Source organism: Melozone crissalis, unplaced genomic scaffold, assembly GCF_028551555.1.
Source record: "Melozone crissalis strain CALT ecotype California unplaced genomic scaffold, PUWL_Pcris_2 ptg000041l_1, whole genome shotgun sequence".
Lineage (NCBI taxonomy): Eukaryota > Metazoa > Chordata > Aves > Passeriformes > Passerellidae > Melozone > Melozone crissalis.
The window spans coordinates 2622047-2640821 of NW_026535819.1; the positions used below are offsets into that span (position 1 = coordinate 2622047).

The 18775-nt window shown below is 55.3% G+C and overlaps 1 protein-coding gene across 3 annotated transcripts in view; it reads left to right on the forward strand.

The window, feature by feature from the left end:
- GPSM1 (G protein signaling modulator 1) overlaps positions 1-16860 on the forward strand; it is a 68122-nt gene extending 51262 nt beyond the window's left edge. For 2 of the 3 annotated variants that reach the window (XM_054284442.1, XM_054284443.1), the window contains exons 12-14: positions 12417-12576; positions 14614-14822; positions 14911-16860. In XM_054284442.1, the coding sequence (XP_054140417.1) occupies positions 12417-12576; positions 14614-14822; positions 14911-15099 (558 nt within the window). In that variant the 3' untranslated portion in view covers positions 15100-16860. Of the gene's footprint in view, positions 1-7927; positions 8184-12416; positions 12577-14613; positions 14823-14910 lie in introns of those variants that run through there. The other variant, XM_054284444.1, reaches the window with a different exon arrangement.
- The last annotated feature ends 1915 nt before the right edge of the window (positions 16861-18775 follow it).

Below are 18775 nucleotides of genomic sequence, written 5' to 3' on the forward strand. Positions count from 1 at the left end.
ATCAGTGCTGGTCAGGCTCTGTGCTGTGAACGTGCTCTGAGAGGAAGGGAGAAGCCAGAGCCAGGCGGAGAGGAGAGGCAGCTGCTGCTAAATTTAAGGCTGTTCCTATGACACCTGGAGGCTGCTGTGCTGGTGTCAGTCCTCTTGGAAGTGAGCAGGTAAACACAGAGCCTTGTTCTCAGAGGGCTTTATCTGCCTGCTCAGTGCTGGGACCTTCCAAAGCGCTCGGGGCAGGGAGGCTGTGCTGGTTCCTGGATGTGCAGGAAAACCTGGAGAGCTCCAGCCTGACAGGTATGGGGAGGCTCTGCCAGGGATTTGGGCTCCTGGAGAGCAGTCAGGGCTGTCTCCCCGGAGTCAGCTCAGATTGTCTGAGCTGTCCTTCTCTCTGAGTCTCTCTGTTGAGCTGTGGGGTTCTCTCATCTCCTGTTCTCTGCCTCAGGTGGGCTCCTCGCACAAGGCAGGAGAGGTTTGAGAGCTGCTCCCCCAAATCTGGAGCTGCAGCAGAGCCAAGGCTCTCAGGAGCTCTGCAGAGCCCTGACAGTCATTCTTCTGTGGGACTTTGGTCATGGGAGGCAGGGAAATAAATGGAAAAGCTCTGCAAAAAGTGGCTGCAGGAGAAGGTGGGGGGAGGCAGCAGCGTTTTCTGGCTTCTGCTGCATTCGTTGCCTCAGAGGCAAATTATCAGTTTCTTCCTTGAATATGAACAGCTGCCAGGTAATGAATTCCCCCTCTCTGTTTTATAATGGCATTAAAATTGGGATTTGCCTCAGTTTTCTCTGTAATTATCCAATGAGCCTGTGTGAGTGAGAGGGAGGCAGGGCAGAGCTGGCTCTGCTGCAGGCGAGTGTCATGCCTGGGGGATGGAGCTTGGGAATGGCCCTTCCTGAGGGGCAGATCCAGGATTTGAATTCCAGGGATTGAATTTGGGAATGGCCCTTCCTGAGGGGCAGATCCAAGGGATTGAATTTGGGAATGGCCCTTCCTGAAGGGCAGATCCAAGGGATTAAATTTAGGAATGACCCTTCCTGAAGGGCAGATCCAGGATTTGAATTTAGGAATGGCCCTTCCTGAGTGGCAGATCCAGGATTTGAATTCCAGGGATTGAATTTAGGAATGACTCTTCCTGAGGGGCAGATCCAAGGTTTGAATTCCAGGGATTGAACTTGGGAATGGCCCTTCCTGAAGGGCAGATCCAAGGGATTGAATTCCAGGGATTGAATTTGGGAATGGCCCTTCCTGAAGGGCAGATCCAAGGTCTGAATTCCAGGGATTGAATTTAGGAATGACCCTTCCTGAAGGGCAGATCCAGGATTTGAATTTAGGAATGGCCCTTCCTGAGTGGCAGATCCAGGATTTGAATTCCAGGGATTGAATTTAGGAATGACTCTTCCTGAGGGGCAGATCCAAGGTTTGAATTCCAGGGATTGAACTTGGGAATGGCCCTTCCTGAAGGGCAGATCCAAGGGATTGAATTCCAGGGATTGAATTTGGGAATGGCCCTTCCTGAAGGGCAGATCCAAGGTCTGAATTCCAGGGATTGAATTTAGGAATGACCCTTCCTGAAGGGCAGATCCAGGATTTGAATTTAGGAATGACCGTTCCTGAGGGGCAGATCCAAGGTCTGAATTCCAGGAATTGAATTTAGGAATGGCCCTTCCTGAGGGGCAGATCCAGGATTTGAATTCCAGGGATTGAACTTGGGGATGACCCTTCCTGAGGGGCAGATCCAAGGGATTAAATTTAGGAATGACCCTTCCTGAAGGGCAGATCCAGGATCTGAATTCCAGGGATTGAATTTGGGAATGACCCTTCCTGAGGGTCTGGGTATTTCTCTGGTTGAGCATCAGGGACTTCATATTCCATCCTTAACTGGCTCCATGTGAGGCCAGCTCTGGGGCTAGAAAACTGTGAGGAAAAGCCTCCTACAAAAGGGATCTGTGCTAGGAAGGAGGTGAAAGCTGAGCTGGCTGTCCAGGGCCACCCAGCAGACCCGTGTTGGAGGTCTGAAGGTCGATGAGCCAGGCTGGAGGTGCCAAACCAAGCTCCCCAAAGCCATCCTTGACTCACTGTAACTGAGTTTGCAGTTATTGGCGCTTTGAAACCCTAATTGAGGTCTGCTTTCCTCCTTGCACAACCTTTTCTCCCGGCAAACTGTCAGCCATCAGGTGGGATGAGACAGTAACAGAGATGTTACACTCACCATTTCCTAGAAACTGTCACTTTAAAGGGAACAGCACAGGGAAAAAGGATGAATTGAAGCCAAACCCAGAGAGATAAGCCTCCAAATGTTTGATTTCCCTCAAAATCGGGAACCTTTCATTCCTTTCTTGGGTCTCTGCTGTGCCTGGGGCACCTTGTACCTTCACACTTCTGGCCTCTGGCATTTATTGAACTTCACGTGGCAGAAGAGCTTAAAAATATCATAGCCCAGGTTCTCTTTGGATGTAAATCAGCCTAATTGGGCTTAAATCCCTGGAGCTGGGGTGACAGCAGATGACGAGGGGGGCTCTGGTGACTCGGGGCTGTGTTTGATTTCCTTGCACAGCCACCCCTGAGCTCCCAGCTGTGCCTGGGGGGTCTGGCATGGATGGACCCAGCAGGTCCCTGTGCTGGAAGGGCTCCTGGTCTGGCTCTGCTTGCTGGGGCTGCCTAAAGGATCCTTTCTGTGCCAACAACTTGTGTTTCTCTTTCTGTAAATTCTGTTGAAACCCAGGAAATGCTGCTGCTGTTACATTTCTGGGTTTTACTGGAGGACAGAGCTGCACAGCCAGACCAGCTCTGTCTGAGCCTTATCTTTGATTGTGGCTGTTCCAGCTGCTGAGCAGTGGAGGCTCCCCCAGAGGACACAAGCACAGCACAGCCTTGGGGCAGGTTTGGGTTTTTTCTGTTGTTGCCCAGTTTTGGGGAGGCCAGGTCACCCCCAGAGAGCAGCCAGTGGGGCATCCTGCCCAGAGCCACCCTGCTGCCTTCCCTGGCACGGGCAGCTCCATCCCTGCAGCCTGTGGGCAGGCAGGAGGGCTCCAGGAGGCAGTGACTCCTCAGGGGACAGGCTGTTCCTTAAATCAGTGTTTTAGGATGGATCCTGTCCCATCCATGCAATGCTCTCCTCTGGATTTAGGGTGGTTTTGGGGTGAGCAGAGGCTTTGGGGTCTCTCTGAGCTGTCCTTGCCTCTGTACTTGGGCAGGGTGCAGGGAACTGAGGCTGAGGGTCCTGCATGGCTGCAGGAGAAGGAAGGGAATCCATAAATCCCAGGAGGGTTTGGGGGCTGTTTCTTGGAGCTCTCCTGATAAAACCTGCAGTGACAGCAGGGAGGTTCGCTGTCCCCAGACGAGGGGGGCAGAATTAGAGGTGCAGGCAGCAATTCCCAGCTGGACAGGAGATGTCCCTGGACAGAAGCTGTCCCTGGTTTGGGCTCTGGCTGCAGGCTGGGCACAGCCCGTGTCAGGTTAACGTGGCCTCTGCTCACACCTCACCTTCAGCATCCACATGTTCCATTAGCTGTGCTATTTTTAAGCCTCCCTAGGCAGTTAACACCAATTAATCTAAAAAGCCCAAAGAATGGTTTTTCAGAGCCCCTGGCTCCTTCCCCTTCCCCAGGAGCCCAGAGAGGGCTCTGAGTGCAGGGCTGGCTGGAGAGGCTCCCCCAGGGAGATGGGCAGTGAGAGCAGGGCCCCAAACCATCCCTTGGATCCACCTTTTCCAGCCTGGACGGTGCTGTTTGTGCCCCGGGGAAGTTCCAGCTCCCTGCAGCGCTCCGTGCAGGGCAGTCAATGCAGCCCTGTCTGGGAGCCAGCAGAGCCGGGCCCTGTGCTGGGTGCAGGAGCTGCCACTCCCTGGGACCTGCAGGAAAGTCCCAGCAGGATTTTTTGCCTGTGTCTAAAGCTTGAATCCCAGCGTTCCCTGGAGCAAACCCCAGGCAGGGTGCAGCTCCATCCTGCCCTTTGCAGCAGCAGGTCCCAGAGCAGGAGATGCTTTTGGCTGATAGCAGAAGCTGCTCCTGCCTTTGCATGTGATTTCTGTCTTGCCTGTTTCAACTCTCCTGAGCAGGTCAGGCAGAGCGTGGCTGCAGTGGCAAACCCAGCCCCAGCAGGGCCAGGATTTCGTGTTTTGTGGGGTTGCCTTGCACAACAAAGCCTTGATCTGGAACGCGGCCTGCAGGCGTTTCAGGGCTGGGAGTAAATAATAATTAACATCTGGGTGTGTGCTGAGCAGGGCTGTTTATGTGCAGGCTGGATGTGTTATGGGTGTGCACAGCTCCACTTCCCCCATCCCCACCAGCCCAGGGAAGGTGCTGCATCTGCTCAGCTCCCTCTGAAAACCTCGCTGTGCTCAGAGCAAGTAGGTGTCTGAATAAAAGTCTGATTCAAGGAAGCAGCACGGTTTTGGCAATCCAGAGACGAGCAGGCTTTTTGTGCAGAGCGTTTTCAAAGCTGTCAGGAGGTTCCAATGTGAGGTGCAGGGAGTGCAAGGGATGAGGAGAGCAGCTGGAGCATGGATTGTCTCCATCACCAAAGAGGAGCTCACCTGCCCTGCTCCGTGGGGCTTGGAGTGGGGAGGTGGATAGAGAAAGTGCTCTATATATTAACCTTGTGCTAATTAACCAGCAATATGGGTTATACCCTTTCAAGCAATGGAGTTATTTCAGTTTAGCAAATTAGTGCTGCTCAGCTGAGACTGCCTGGCTGAGCATGGTCCTGGTTTCCCCTCTCCACGTGCAGGGTCAGTCACTGCAGTGAGCTGTAGCCAAAACCCTGTGTTTTACTGCTTTGGGTGTGTGCTGGTGTGCACAGCCAGGTACCACAGCCCTGGTGAGAGCTACACCCCAAAAACTTTCTGCTTGTTGTCATCCACCTCCAGCCTGAGCTGTTCCAAGCAGTAGCTCAGGTTCACTCCCAGTTTGGGTGTTTGAGGGATCCCCCAGGTTTCTGATGGGCCATTCTGACCTCTCTGGCCACTCGTCTTCTCCAGGGACTGACCTGGAGTGAGAATGCTCCTACCTGGTGTCCCTGGTTAGTAAAACAAGCTCCAGGTGCTAAATCCAGGCTGGTGTGTTTGTGTTAAATAGTGCCAGGGAAACCCAGCCTGGCATGGTAAATGCTGCCAAAATCCACGTGGAAAAGTTGCTACATTAACTGCAGAGGACTGTGTGAATAGACAGAAGAGAAACCAGGAGTAATCCCCCCCTGGTCTCAGCAGTGGGGGCTGGACTGACCTGTGATCTCAGGACAGGTTGTTGTGTAGCTGAGCAAAAAGAGTAAAAAAGAGTAAATCCCATTTTAGTGTGGCTGTGGCACAGAGTGGCCCACTCTGGTCCCGGTGGCTCCCAGACAGACCAGAGGTGTCAGTGACACCCGAGGCAGACACCCCGGGGCTCCCTGCAAATGCAATCAGCAGTGGCATTGTCACTGCAGCGAGGCACAGGCAGGGCACGGTCCCCACGGGTCAGCCCTGACTGCATTTCGGAAGGAGGCAGCGTGGGTGAGTTATTTTGATTTTGTTTGGAACAATAAAACCCGAGTTATTTGAAATCTTAACAACAGAACCGGCTTTTAGCACCGGCGTTTATAGGGATGAGTGGGCGAGTTGTTTAAAGGGAAAAAAATCTTTGAAAAGTGTCCAAGTGAGGGTGATAATTTCATGCTCCGAGGGAAGCGTGTGCGGGTCCTGGGGCTGGGCAGGGTGTGGATGGGCTGTGCCAGGGCTGGCACAGCTCGGTGCAGGGCACACGTGTGCCCAGGGCACGCTCAGCCCCCGAGCTCCAGCCTGCCGTGGTAGGTGGTGTCTCTGCAGATCACAGATGTCTCGCTCGTTATTCTTTGCTGCATCCTAAACTCACAGGGAAAATGGCATTTCCTCGTGTTGTTCCAAGCACCTCTCCCCCTCTGTTATCCCCCTTTTCTGCCTTTCCCCCTGTTCCAGCTGCAGATTCCCCTTTCAGAGCTCTCCAAAGGCGGCTCAGCTCTTCAGATCAGGGGCAGAGTCCCCATCCTGGTTCATTCCCCTGTTGCCCTCTCTGTCCATGGATCCCTGATCTCAGTCCCAGTGGGAACAGGGCTGCAGCACCAGCTCTGAGCTCACAGGAGCTGTGCCTGTGCCCTGCCCTCCTTCACCTTTCTCTTCTTCTTCAGTCAGGGCCAGGTACCAAGCCAGGCATCCTGATCTCAGGTCCTGCACAGTTTCCATCTTTCTCTGGAAAATACTGGGTGGCTCCTGGAAATGAATTTACTGGTGTAGAACAGCATGGGCAGTTCCCCAAAGCTGTTCAGGTTAAAGTGATTTCCTACTATTGCAGTGAAAAATGAGAATGAAGGACAAGAGTGGACAGAGAGGCACATGTGCCAGTGGGGCTCTGTCCCTATTTTGCCCCTTTGGAAATGTGATTTTCTTCCCAGTGCCCCATTTCACTGTCAGTAATTGCCATCTCACAAACGTGAGAGCAGCTCTTTGGCATTGCTGCATGGCATTTCCATCTTTCCCTGTTTAAAACCCTGTTGCAATTAGAAATTTCCCTCTGTCGAGCAGTGTTACATTTAAATCAAGAGATGCTTATGCTGAGCAGCCTAGGCTCTTGCAATAAGACAAAAAAACCACACATATCTAATAATATGAAGAGCAGGAGGACTATCAGGAGCTAAAAATGGTCCTTCAGTATTTTGGTGCTTTAAATCCAAGCGATCAGAGTGTGTCTGTGTGTGCACAGAGCGTGTGCTGCCTGTGCCCGCGGAGCCGAGCGTGTTTGCAGATGTAGTTTGGGAGAATCGATCCCGATCTATTTTTAAGGTGAAGTGAGTGTGGCGGGTGGGAGGTGAGGAGGTGGAAGGGAAGCTAAATATTCACGTAGCTGCACTGTGTGTTTAAGAGCATCATCTAATAACGGGAGGATCGTGGCAGCGAGGTGAGGGAGCCGGCAGCGATCTCTGGAGCCTCCCCAGTCGTGCCAGGGCTCCGGGGGGAGGTGGCAGCGGGGCTGGCGCTTTAAACCTCGGCTCGCACCCAGCGGGTCCCTGCAGCCGGCGACGCTCTTCATTCACATCGCTGGGCACACAAACCCGCTGGGCACACAAACCCGCTGGGCACAGAAACCCGGCTGGGCACAGAAACCCGGCTCGGCTCAAACCCCGCTCAGCTCAAACCCGGCTGGGCACAGAAACCCGGCTGGGCACAGAAACCCGGCTCGGCTCAAACCCCGCTCAGCTCAAACCCCGCTCGGCTCAAACCCCGCTCGGCTCAAACCCCGCAGAGCCCGGAGCATCCAGCGCTGCTGCCCGCGGACATGTGAGAGCTGGAGGAGCCCTGCTGAGGTCAGTGAGGGAAACGCGGGTTTGTCTGTCTGTCCGTGTGTCCGGCTTCCTCTGGAATGAGAGCATCGGGAGGAGGAGGTGGGTGAGGAGACGCGGAGGGTTCGCTCGGGATGTGCCGTGGGTGCGCTCGGGGGTTTGAAGTTTTTCAGGTAGCTCCGGTGTGAACTTTTTAATGTTAATATTGCTGTAGCGGTGCTCCGGCTGCTCAGTGGGCTGTGTGTCACAGCACAGGAGGGGCGGAGGGTCCCTGAGCCCGGCCGTGCTCGGGGAGGGACACGGAGTGTTTGTGTGTCTGTCCGTCCGTCTGTCTGTCACCCGCGGGGGGATTGGCACGGAAAGGGAAGCGCTGTCCTGAGCAAAGACCGGGCAGTTTCACAGCTCTGCTGCCTGTCCTGAGCAGACAGAGAGCATTTTACAGCTCTGCTGCCTCTGAAGCTCAGAGGAGTGGGGACTCCAGCTCAGGACAGGGACAGCCCCGCTCCCCCCGGAGCACAGGGACGCTTCTCCAGGCATCTCAGCTCCTGGTTTTTAAAACAGGCTGTGGATTGCAGCCAGGGATTTCCTTCCACTCCTCTCCTCCAGCCCCCGCTTGCCTCTCTGCGAGCCTCCCCCTCAGAGCCTTTCTGCAGGTGAGGCTGGGAAGTTCGGTGCCTGGTGGTTTTGGGGTTTGAGGCTGTGGCTGTGCCAGAGGTGCAGCCCCCACGGTGAGTTCTGCGGGGTGAGGTGTGGGGTGGTGCAGGATAAAGCAAAGCTGCGTGCAGGGGACGGACAGACTGACAGACAGCCCTGCATGAGCTGCTCCTGGCACTGGTGGTCACCAGCAGCTCCAGCCCTGCTCCTGCCTGGAGATTTTGAGGTCGGCTGCCTTGCAAAGAGCACAGGTAAGGAGTGGTGACGTGTGTGGCTCACAGGGGAGAGGCTGATAGGGCAGGGCATGTGGGCACAGGGGTTGGGAATGGAGAACTGCCAGGGCAGGTGAGCGCCTGCTTGGGCAAGGGCACGGATCTCCAAGGGCTGTCCATGGGGGAGAACTTGGTCCTGGGCTGATTGCTGGTTCTGTTACTGTGGGACATGGTCAGGTCACTTCATCTCCAGGCTGTGTCCTTCCTGAGATCAGGTGGAATTGTGGTGGGCACGTTTGAATGCCGAGGCAGCGCGCTCTGAGGGGTGACGGTGACAAATGCTGAACCCTCCTCGCTCGTCCCTGACCTGGGCACTCAGCAGGCAGCTTCAGGCAGCAGCTCCTGAGCTGGATCTGCTGTACCAGACCCACCAGGGTCCATCCACCCCTGGGATCTGCCAATCCCAACCAGCTGTCCTGGGAGGGCTGGACAAAGCCAGAGTGAGCAGCCCTCGAACCTGACAGCTCCGTCCTGCACTGGGTCAGGGCTGCAAGGAGCTGAGCCTGGAGGAGAGGAGGGGAACCAAGGCAGGTCAGTGCCCTGGGGACAGCAGCTGTGAGAGAAGCTGCTCTGACAGAGGGACAAGGTTTGGCCCTTTGCGTGTCTGTGGTTTGGTTTGGTGGGCGAAGCTCCCTTCGAAGGGGATCCCACATGTGACAATAGAATCACTGAGGGATGTGCAGTGACTTGGCCAGCACAGAAATACTTTTGTGGTCCTTGGGGACCTCTGGGGCGCCGTCCCAGAGCGGATCTGACAGGCTTTGGTGGGTCTGAGCAGCGCTGTGGGCAGAGCTGCATCCCGAGCTGCTGTGGGGGCAGCGGGAAGCTGTGGGAGAAGCTGCCACCATCAGAGCATTGGGGTGAGGGATCTCTGCAGCAGATGTTGGTGTGGTTGGGCACAGCTGGGGCTGGCTGGGGGGCTCAGATGCCACAGAGAGATTGGGACAGCGTGCTGATCCCAGGATTGGCAGTGGGAATTGTTCTCTGCGGGGTCCTGGGTGGGCAGCGGCTCCAAGGTGGGAGCCCTGCCGGCATTTGTGGGCTGTGCCTTCAGGTGTTGGGAGCTGGGAGGTGGTTTAGTTCTTGCAGTGAGGCTTTCTGCCTTTGTTTAATGGCTTTCCTGAATCCCAGTGAAAATGGCCAAGGGGGGTGAGGCTCAGGAGTCAGCTCTGACTTTGTTTTGCCTCGCCTGGGATCGCTCCAGCCTCGGCTTTACCTGCACATCTGGAGTGGTCAGAGTGAGGGATTTCCACAGGAGATGCTGCTCCATGTCCTGCACCTCTGGGGCAGAGCTGGGCAGCCTCTCATCCCAAAACTGTGACAGGTGTTATGTGGTGTGAGAGTTTATCAGAAGGGAAAATGTGTGTATTTGTGCTTCTCCACGGGGTGTAATGACCTTGGCTTGGGGCTCCTGAGGAGCTGGTGGTCCCAGCCTGCAGGCAGAGGGGACAGTGGCAGAGCAGGCTCCTGTCACACTCTGCAGCTGCTTTTTGCTGCCTTTCCAACACCTCGGCTGTGGTTTTACACATCCTGAATCCACCCAGGCAGGTTAAACAGCCTGTTCCTCCAGCAAGGGAATGTGTGCAAAAGCCTGGATGCTTTCCAGTGATCTGTGTGAGGAGAGGGAGCCCTGCTCCCCTCCACTCTCAGAAAATGTGAACAGAGCTCTGACCCCCATGAGTGGGACCCCAGCCTGCCTGGGATGGTGCCATCCCTGTCCTGTCTGAGGTCAGGGAGCAGGAGCAGAGGCTGCACACTTGTCCTTGTCCCTGTGTGGGCAGAGCTGGGAGTGTCTCTGTGCCCGTGCCAAGGACAAGCGTGTTTGCAGCCAGATCTGCCCTGGGGTGATCTCTGCAGTGCCAGCAGCCCCCGTGTCCCTCTGTCACTCCTTGTGACAGTGTCTGGCTGCCACAGGAAGGTGACAGTTGGCAGAATTTGGGCAGTTGCAGCGCTGGAGGCTGAGGATGGGGAATGAGGCCAGACAGGGACACTGAACATGAGGTGAGAGGTGGTCTGAGGGCTGGACACTGAGCCTGGTGCCCAGGAGCATTTGTGGATGTGGCTGTGTGTCTGTGCTGTGGCAGGGCAGTGCTCAGCCCCACGAGGGCCTCCTGACCCTGGCTGTGCCCAGCCCTGGGCTCGGAGCAGATGGAGAGCCCCAGGGTGGGATCACAGCTCCATCTGCCCTCCCAGCTCCTGCCTCGGGGCTGGGAGCAGCCTGGCAGGGAGGGAGCTCAGAGCTCCTGCCGTGTCACATTTGGGCATTTTAATTAGAGAGGTTCAGGCCTGGGGCAGGGTTTGGCTGCAGGGAGCCTGGTGCCCCGGGGCTGCCCGTGGGCTGGCACAGCCCTGCCAGCACTAACATGGCCCGTGGGCACTGCCCTGCTGCCCCTCGGGTGCCACTGGAGGTGCCAGGCACACTGCCAGCCCTGCCCCACACCTCCATGCCCTGCCTGCTCTTGCTGCTCATTCAGAGCATCCTTTGCTCTGCCAGGGGCGTTGGGAGCAGGATCCCCAAACTGCAGGGTCTGTGCGGGAGGAGCTTGGGGGATCTGTGGGGGGCAGCTCTGGGCTGGGGGCTCTGCCATGCCCGGCCAGGCCGCTCCTGCAAGCTGGAGCTGTGCCCTGGCTCAGGGCTGCTCTGCTTTACTCCATGCAGTCGTGGAACAGCGGGAGGGAGGCTCGGTGTGAATGAACCGGTTTCCTCCTCTACCCTGAAATTTGGGTCACACAACCCAGCACAGCAGAGCTGTGAGAGATGAAGTTCACCCTCGGTTCATGCCCGAGCCAGCTTTGATTTCTGAGGTGCAGCTGTTGGTGGCTCCGAGGGTCCATGGGGCTGCATGAGTGGATCAGCACGTGGCAGGCAGGAGGTGAGAGGGGTTTTTCCCCTCCCTGATCAGCTCCCACATTGCCAATGTTCCTCTCTGGCCTGCTGCTAATTTTGACGCTGCCCTAAATAGAAGCTGAGTGCATCTCATCTGCTTCGCTTAGCATACAGGAAAATTGTTTTCCTTCATCTACCCAATCCAACTTGTGGCTTTAACCCTGTCAGCACAAGCCTCTCCCCAGTGCAGAGCTCCCCTGAAGGGCTTTGCCTGCCCCTGCCATGGGGAGGAGCTCTGGGGGGAGCAGCATTGTTTGTGGTGGGACTGGGAGGCTCCCAGGCCACCAGCAGAGCTGGGAGAGGGACTTTGCTTCAGCAGCAGCCCAGGGAATCCCCTGCTCTGCTGGAAAGCCTGGCTGTGCCCTCTCCATCTCTCTGGTGGAATGTGCAGCCCCTCAGAAAGAACCCAGTGCCTCTGATTGGCCTCTAGCTAGAAAATGGCTCAGATAGACCAAGTTCTAAGAGGTTTTGGTTGCTTTCTGTTGTGGCTTTTTTCCCAGCAACTGGTGGGACTGGCTTGGTGTGTAGGGAATATCCCCAAGCCTGGCAGATGCCCCTCTTATCACTGGCTAATGTTATTTCCCATTCCAAGTGACTCCTTGGAAGGAGCTGTGGTTCCTGCTGCTCTGTCTGCTCCAGATCAGGACACACAGCCCCTCTCCCTGCTGGAAGTGGCTTGAAGAGGCTGCCTCCAATGCCAGCCTCCTGCAGCACAACTTAAATATATCCCTGTCTAGTGCAAGGTGCTCATTTGGGGCTCTTGTGCAAGAGCTGTTGTCCTGAAAATCTGTAATTTTGTGGCATTTTCAGCTGGGTGACTGCTACAAGTGCTGTGCTGAGGACATGGCACCGAGGGAAGTGTTGGGGTGTGAGGGGCAGTGGCCTGGAAAGGTTGGATTTAGCTGGTGGAAAAAGCAATCCCTGAGCTTGGGCTGAGCCCTGGGCACAGGGCAGCATTTCAGCCAGGGTGGCTGCACGGTTCTGCTCTGAGAATCCTGCTCTGAACCCAGCCCAGGAGCTCCCCTGGAGCAGTGCCAGGGTAAATTCTGTCTCCTTTCCCCTCTTTCCCATTCAGCCTCCAGGTTGACAGCTCTGCAGTGACAGCGGCTGCACGAGGCTCATCCATGCACGGGTTTGGGCTGTGGCAGCGCCTGGAGCCTCTGGGATCAGAGGAGCAGAGACCCCAGCAGGCTCCAGGCTGTGGAGCTTGGCACAGGGCACAGCCAGGAGCCAGCCTGGCACGGAGCAGGAGAGGGCACGGCTGTTCCTGAGACTCAGCGATTTGTTCAGCGTGCTCTGACTCTGCCTCTCCTCTCTCTTCCCAGAAAATCAACCGGACCCCTTCGGACGAGGAATGCTTCTTTGACCTGTTGAGCAAGTTCCAGAGCAACCGGATGGATGACCAGCGCTGCCCGCTGGAGGAGTGCCCGGCCGAGGCTGCGGAGGGAGCGGCCCCGCGGGTCCCTGCGCTGGGGGAGCGGCTGTGTGAGCACCCAAACCCCAAACCCCAAAAATCCCCGCTCCTGTGGCAGTGACGCTGCTCCCGCGGCGTGCCCAGCTGCTGTGGTTTGCCCTGCGTCCCGTGATGTTTTCACTCAGCTCTCTGAACTTTTAGCAGTTCCTTGGCGATCTCCGTCATTATTTAAGGAAGGAAAAAAACATTCTTATGTAAATGGTTGCCGAGGGAAAGGCTGGAGAATGTGAGCTAAGGTTTGGGGAGTAAATTAGCGAGAGAAATGCAGAATGCACTTGGATTTTTTAGTGTGGGTCGTTAGGTCTTGGATTCTGAACAAGGAGGTTGGCACAGGACTTGTGCCATGTCCAGTACCTCCAGGAGGAAGATGATGGTGGTCATTGCTGAGGGAGCTTTGTGACAAACTGTGGTCAGGGACGTGCAGGGGCCAGGTCAGGCTTTCTCAGGCAAGTTAAAACATTGCCAGTTTTTGTAATAGCGTTGCCATGGAGGAAAAACTTCTGGATTTTGTACTGTTCTTGGATACGGCGGTGATAGGTGCTGTGTGAGGACAGAGGAGCCAGGAGGATGGATAAACAGTGGGAACTGCTCAGGCAAACAGCCCTAGGAGGGACAGGGATAAATTGAGGAAGGCGCCTGACAAATAGGGCAGGAAAGGCAGGGCTGTGTTTGCACTTGGGTTCCGTGGCTTTTTCAGTGTTCAGGACCTTTGTTTAACCCAAGCTCTAAAATGCACAGATCACCCTCACATGCTTAATCACCAGCACAGAGGGCTCAAACCAGTTATTTAACCTGATGGATTTGTTCATCATCAGTTGCCAAATGCATATGAAGTGCAAATAGGAGAGGAGCCCCCTGACACTGCAGCACAAGCAGCGAGTGCCAGGGCAGGGGCTGAAGCAGAGGTCAGGCTGTGGTAGGAAGACAGGTTGGCTCTGAGGAGAGAGGGTATTTATTGTCTAAAAATAAGGTGGAAATGAGCATTGTTTTGTCAAGAGATGCATTTCTGACACACAAGTGTATTTGGCTGTAACAGCTGTGTAATTTAGGAGATGGGGTTGAAAATGTGGAGCTTTATAAAGAATGCACGAGCGGCCCCACATTCTGTTCGGCTCTTTTGGGCTCTGAGCCTTTTGGACGTGTTATTTTTGAGGATTCTTTGTGAGCTGAAGGGGAGGAAACTCATCCCTGCGTCAGCACTGAGATTTTCTTGTGTTTCTGCAGCTCCATGAGCTGGGGTTCTAAGGACTTGTGTCGGGAGGCTCAGAGCTCTGCTCCAGTGCTTTGTGCTCAGGGAGTGTAACCCCTCTTGGGCTGGATTTCTGAGTTTTTTCTGAGTTTTGCCTTGCTGGTTTGTTGTTTGGGAGCCTCTCCCTACCCAGCAGCTGCAGGAGCCAACAGGCTCTTTCCAAAGGGTCAGTGGTGGATAGATGAATGGACTGGGACCCCCAGCACCAGCACAGCCCAGGCTCTGCTCCGTGGGATGAGAAGCAGCAGAGCTCAGGAGTGTTTTAGTGTTTTGCTGGTGCTGACCAGGTCCTGCAGCCCGTGACAGCCAGACTCACCTCGGCAGTGCCTCTCCTTGGGCAAAGAGCTCAGATTTCTGGGGGGTCTGGGAAGGTGCTGCCAGGTGAGAGGCTCAGCCAGGCCTGGGCTTTGCTGATGGCCTGTTTGCTATTAATCCCAGCTGTTGGGACTGTGTGGGTGCCTGTCACAGCCACAGGGGCCACCAGGAACTCTGTGCTCACCTGCCATTGCCAGCTCTGCTTGTGCCTCTTGGTCCAGGTGGAAGTGGCAGTGCAGGGATCACATGCAGGCTGTGGGTCATCCTGGGGGCACTGGATCTCCTGGGCTGAGGTGGCACTTTGGTGGCCTCCAGGGGACCCAGCCGTGCAAGGTGGGTGTGTGAGGTTCTGCTTTATCAAGGCACCTGATTCCCCCGCTGCTGCCTGCTGGGTCTGTGTGGGTTGGAGAGGAGTCTGGGGAGGGGATTTGGGCTCTGCAGGGCAGGCAGAGCGGTGACCCTGCCCTGTGCTCCTCTCCCCCAGCACAGTCCACCCTGATGGCATCCCCACAGACAGAGGAGTTCTTCGACCTCATTGCCAGCTCGCAGAGCAGGCGCCTGGATGACCAACGTGCCAACGTGGGCAACCTGCCCGGCCTGAGGATCACCCACAACAACCTGGGCCACCTGCGCGTGGAGGGGGACGCCCAGGAGCCCGGGGACGAGTTCTTCAACATGCTCATGAAGTGTCAGGTACGGGCACAGGGCTGGGGAGCTGACACCCCTGCTCCGGCCCCTCCTCCCCGCCCTGTGCTAACGCTGAGCCCCTGTGTCCCTGCAGTCCTCCCGGATCGATGACCAGCGCTGTGCCCCCCCAGACTCCATCCCCCGGGGCCCCACCATGCCTGATGAAGACTTCTTCAGCCTCATCCAGCGCGTGCAGGCCAAGCGCATGGACGAGCAGCGTGTGGATTTGGCCTCAGCCCAGGAGGAGGCCGAGGAGGAGCAGCAGAGGCCTGGTTCCAGCTAAGAACTGGGCTTTGGTCTGGGGGGGGTTGTTTCAGCTTTGTTTTGTTTTTTAAAAAGGAAGAACAGAGTAGGTGGTTTGAAGCCCGAGTGCTCCTGTGCTCCCAGTCTTGCACCTCCATCGTGCTCCTATGGGAGAGCCCAATGGATGGGGACAGTTTTTAAATAAGGGAGTTTTTTTAGGACACTCAGCCACTGTAACTCTGGGCACAGCACCTGGAAGACTTTAGCAGCCCTTTGCTGATCACCTAAAACCCCAGGAACTTGGAGGAGCCCACGGGGTAGCTAACTCCATCCTTGATTTCTTTTATTTCCACAACACTTTTATTTAAACAGGGAAAGGGAAGAACACCTTTTCCATTTTGAAGTCATCCTGTCTTCCCTGACACAAATGGTTCTGGATCCTTCTCTGGAACATCTTGTTCAGCTTTGTTCCTTCTACAGGAGAAAAAGAGCCCAAGTCCTTTAAACCTTTTCCACCCCAGCTGCATCATGGTCCCACACACCTGAGTGTATTTTAAGTTTGCTGAGGACTCTCTGGAGAGCCCTGGACATTCTCCGCTTCCAGCTGCAGCCCTGCAGGACCTCCTGAGCAGGGGAAAAGCCTCTCTGACTGTAAGCTTTAGTGGGATTTGTTACCTCTGGAGCCCTCTGCAGCCCCATGGCAGGGGCTGTTCCTGGGCAGAGGGAAGGAGGAAAGAGGTCTCTGCCCAAGTGTTCAGCCCACAGCAATCAGGGAGAGCTCCTGGTGCCACTGAGCTGATGTGAGGGCACCCAAGACAGAACCTGTGTGTAACAGGGCCCTGCTTCAACAGCCAGCAAAGCTTTCTGCCCATGGCTCATCCCTCCTTTTTTCTGTGTCCAACAGCAGCTCAGGCCAATGGCCCTTCCCTCCTCTTGTTTCTCCCCAAACCAGCACTGAGCTGCTCTCAATGAGGCTCTCTGGTTCTGCCCACCTGTCTGCAGCCCCTGGAGCCTCAGGAGAGCCCCACCCTGGGGGGCTGGCTGGGAACTCACACTTGCTGTCATTTTTCCTTTTTGGACCAGCTGGAAAAGCTGGAGGAGGGGAGCAGGGCCCTGACTTGAGGAGCTGCAGTGTTTTTCCTGTGCTTGACCAGAGACTGTGCTGGACTTGAGCAGCTCCAGCGTTGAGCCGAAGCAGCGCCGCTCCTGCAGAGACCAAATCAGCACTTTGGACTGGAAATGCATTTGATGGAAACATTCCCAGCCAGCAGGGAGGTATTTTTAGACCAGTGATGCTGCTCATGGGGCATTTACCCTGCCTGCACTGACCATGTGGAGTGGTAGCTGCATTTACCTGCTACCTGGGAGCACTCACCTGCTGCTGGGCCTCCTTCCTGGGGCTGGCAGAGCTCTGGAGAGGGGAGAGGAGGAGCTGCCCATCCCTACCTACCAGCCAGGCTGGCATTTGTAAAAGAGAAAAACATTGATGATGATGATGACCTGACCAGCTGCAGGCTCAGGCCTGTGCAGCTCTCAGCCAGGTGGTGAACTGGAACCTGACCATTAAGCTTTCAGAGGTATTATTGAGGTATTATTTGCCATATACTTGAATGTATGAGCTTATTTATTTTTTACATGTGCATTTGCTAATGTCATTTTAATGGGGAATTTCCAACCCACAGGTACTTGTTTTTTTTCTAAAAAATAATCTGCCAAATGGATTAATATATTAGAAATGAATACAGCTCAAGGGGAAGGGGTGGGGGGAATTGTGCTTAATAAATATTTGTGTCTAAGCTTCAGTGCAAATACTCATTTCCATTATTTCCTGGCTCAGAGCAGGGCTAATCCTGGCCCTTTGGAATAAGGGTGGGGGTGAATTGGGGGGGTCTGTGGTAACAGACACCAGATTGTGCTTAGGAAAGTGTTGTGCACCCACCTCCACATCACTTTACTCTGTGAGCACATGGGGCTGATGGCAGCCACCACCATCCCAGCTCTGCCAGCATGGAGTGGCTGTGGAGGGAAGGCACAAAGCCCTGAGAATTCCCTGCCCAGAAGTTTCCAGGACGACAGGGCAGACAGAGCAGCCCCGCATGGCAGAGAAAAGGCCACTGGAAAAGGCTGAGGAGAGGCTGAGCTGCTCCTTTCAGGCCCTGCCCGGTCTGGGTGCCGCCCCGGCGCCTGGCCCAAGGCTGGGCTGTCCCCCAGGGACAGGGACAGGGGCAGGGAGTGGGGGCACAGCCCTGGAGTAGACACAAAGCAGCAGCACCAGCCCATTCCAGCACAGCAGGCTGGAAGGCAGCCTGGGAGCAGCAGTTTGGATCCTGGGCCCTGTGAGGATAAAGCCAAGTCACAGCTGGGCTTCCCGTGCCTGGCTCATGTGTGCTGGCCACTGCCAGCCCTGACCAAAGATTTAATAAAGAGCCACCAGCTTGTTCCCATCAGGTGTTCTCACACCTCAGGGTGCCTGGGTCCAGCAGCTCCGAGTGTGACCTGGGGCCAGAACTGTGCCCTCAGGTGTGCAGAGGCTCAGGCTGCCAGGAGGAGGTGATCCCTGGGACAGTGATGGTGTCACCTCCTGTCTGTCCATCCTGAGCAGCACAGGCTCGTTCTGAGCTCCTGCTGTGTGAATCCTCCTCTCTCCCACCTGCCAGGCTCGGTCCCGCATCGGGAAGAGCTCTCTGATGCTGACATCCGCTGGAGAGCCGCGGGACTGCCGGCCCTGGGCGCTGCTGCAGCTGTGCAGCGTGAGCTGCTGGAGCAGGGCACGTCCTCTTCATGAAAAACCCTAAAAATGCAGCAGAAACACGAGATCCTGCCCTCTGCTACCCAGCTGTACACAAGCACCAGAGGGACTCGCAGGACAGGGCTGATGGAGAAAAGCACTGAGGAGAAAAGCTGCTTCTCCTCACTCCCTGCTTTGGCTACAGCAAGCCCATGTGCTTACCTGTGTCCCCCTGCCAGAGCAAACCCACTGCCCTATGACACAACATTTTTCAGAAAAAACATCTTCAAAAGGGAGCAAAAAATTCTGGTTTTTAGCTGCAATCTCTTAGCAGCAAATCTTTTTGTATTATGTGTAAATTCCCTCCCCTGATGTTAACCTGAATGTTCAGAGAAGCAGCAAGAACTGCCACCCACCATGCTCAGAGGGCTTCTGTCTCTGTCCTGCCCCAAAGAGCACCAGGTGACAAAAAGGCACTGGCACAAGGAAACACTAAAATCTAGGAGCAGCCAACACAGATTTCGCTACATTTTTTACTAAAACATAGCAAAAATTTGCACCACCTTCCTGGGACCTAGTAACAGGTAAGAAAGGTAAGGAAAACAGTATTAAAAAGCCAGATTGTAAATGAGTTGTTTCCAAGGCAACACAGATCCTGTAACAGCTGCTCTGTTCTACCCCATCAAAGGCATCAGCACCATGGAAGCAGAATGCTGATTTTCAGATTAAAGGTAATAAAACAAACACTTTTCCAGCAGTGCTAATAGGTGCCAGCAGCCCAGCTCAGGGGGAGAACACAGCAGTGCTCTGAATGCAAATTCCTGTTTGTCAGTCCTGGGTCACTGCAGCAGCTGTGTCAGGGAGAGCTGCAGCTCACAGAGCTGAGCACACATGAGCTGCCTGATGAAGTTCCTGCCCCTGTTTCATCACTCTGCACTGACACTCCCACAGGACATGACAACTTTCCTGGTGCTCTGACCCAACACTT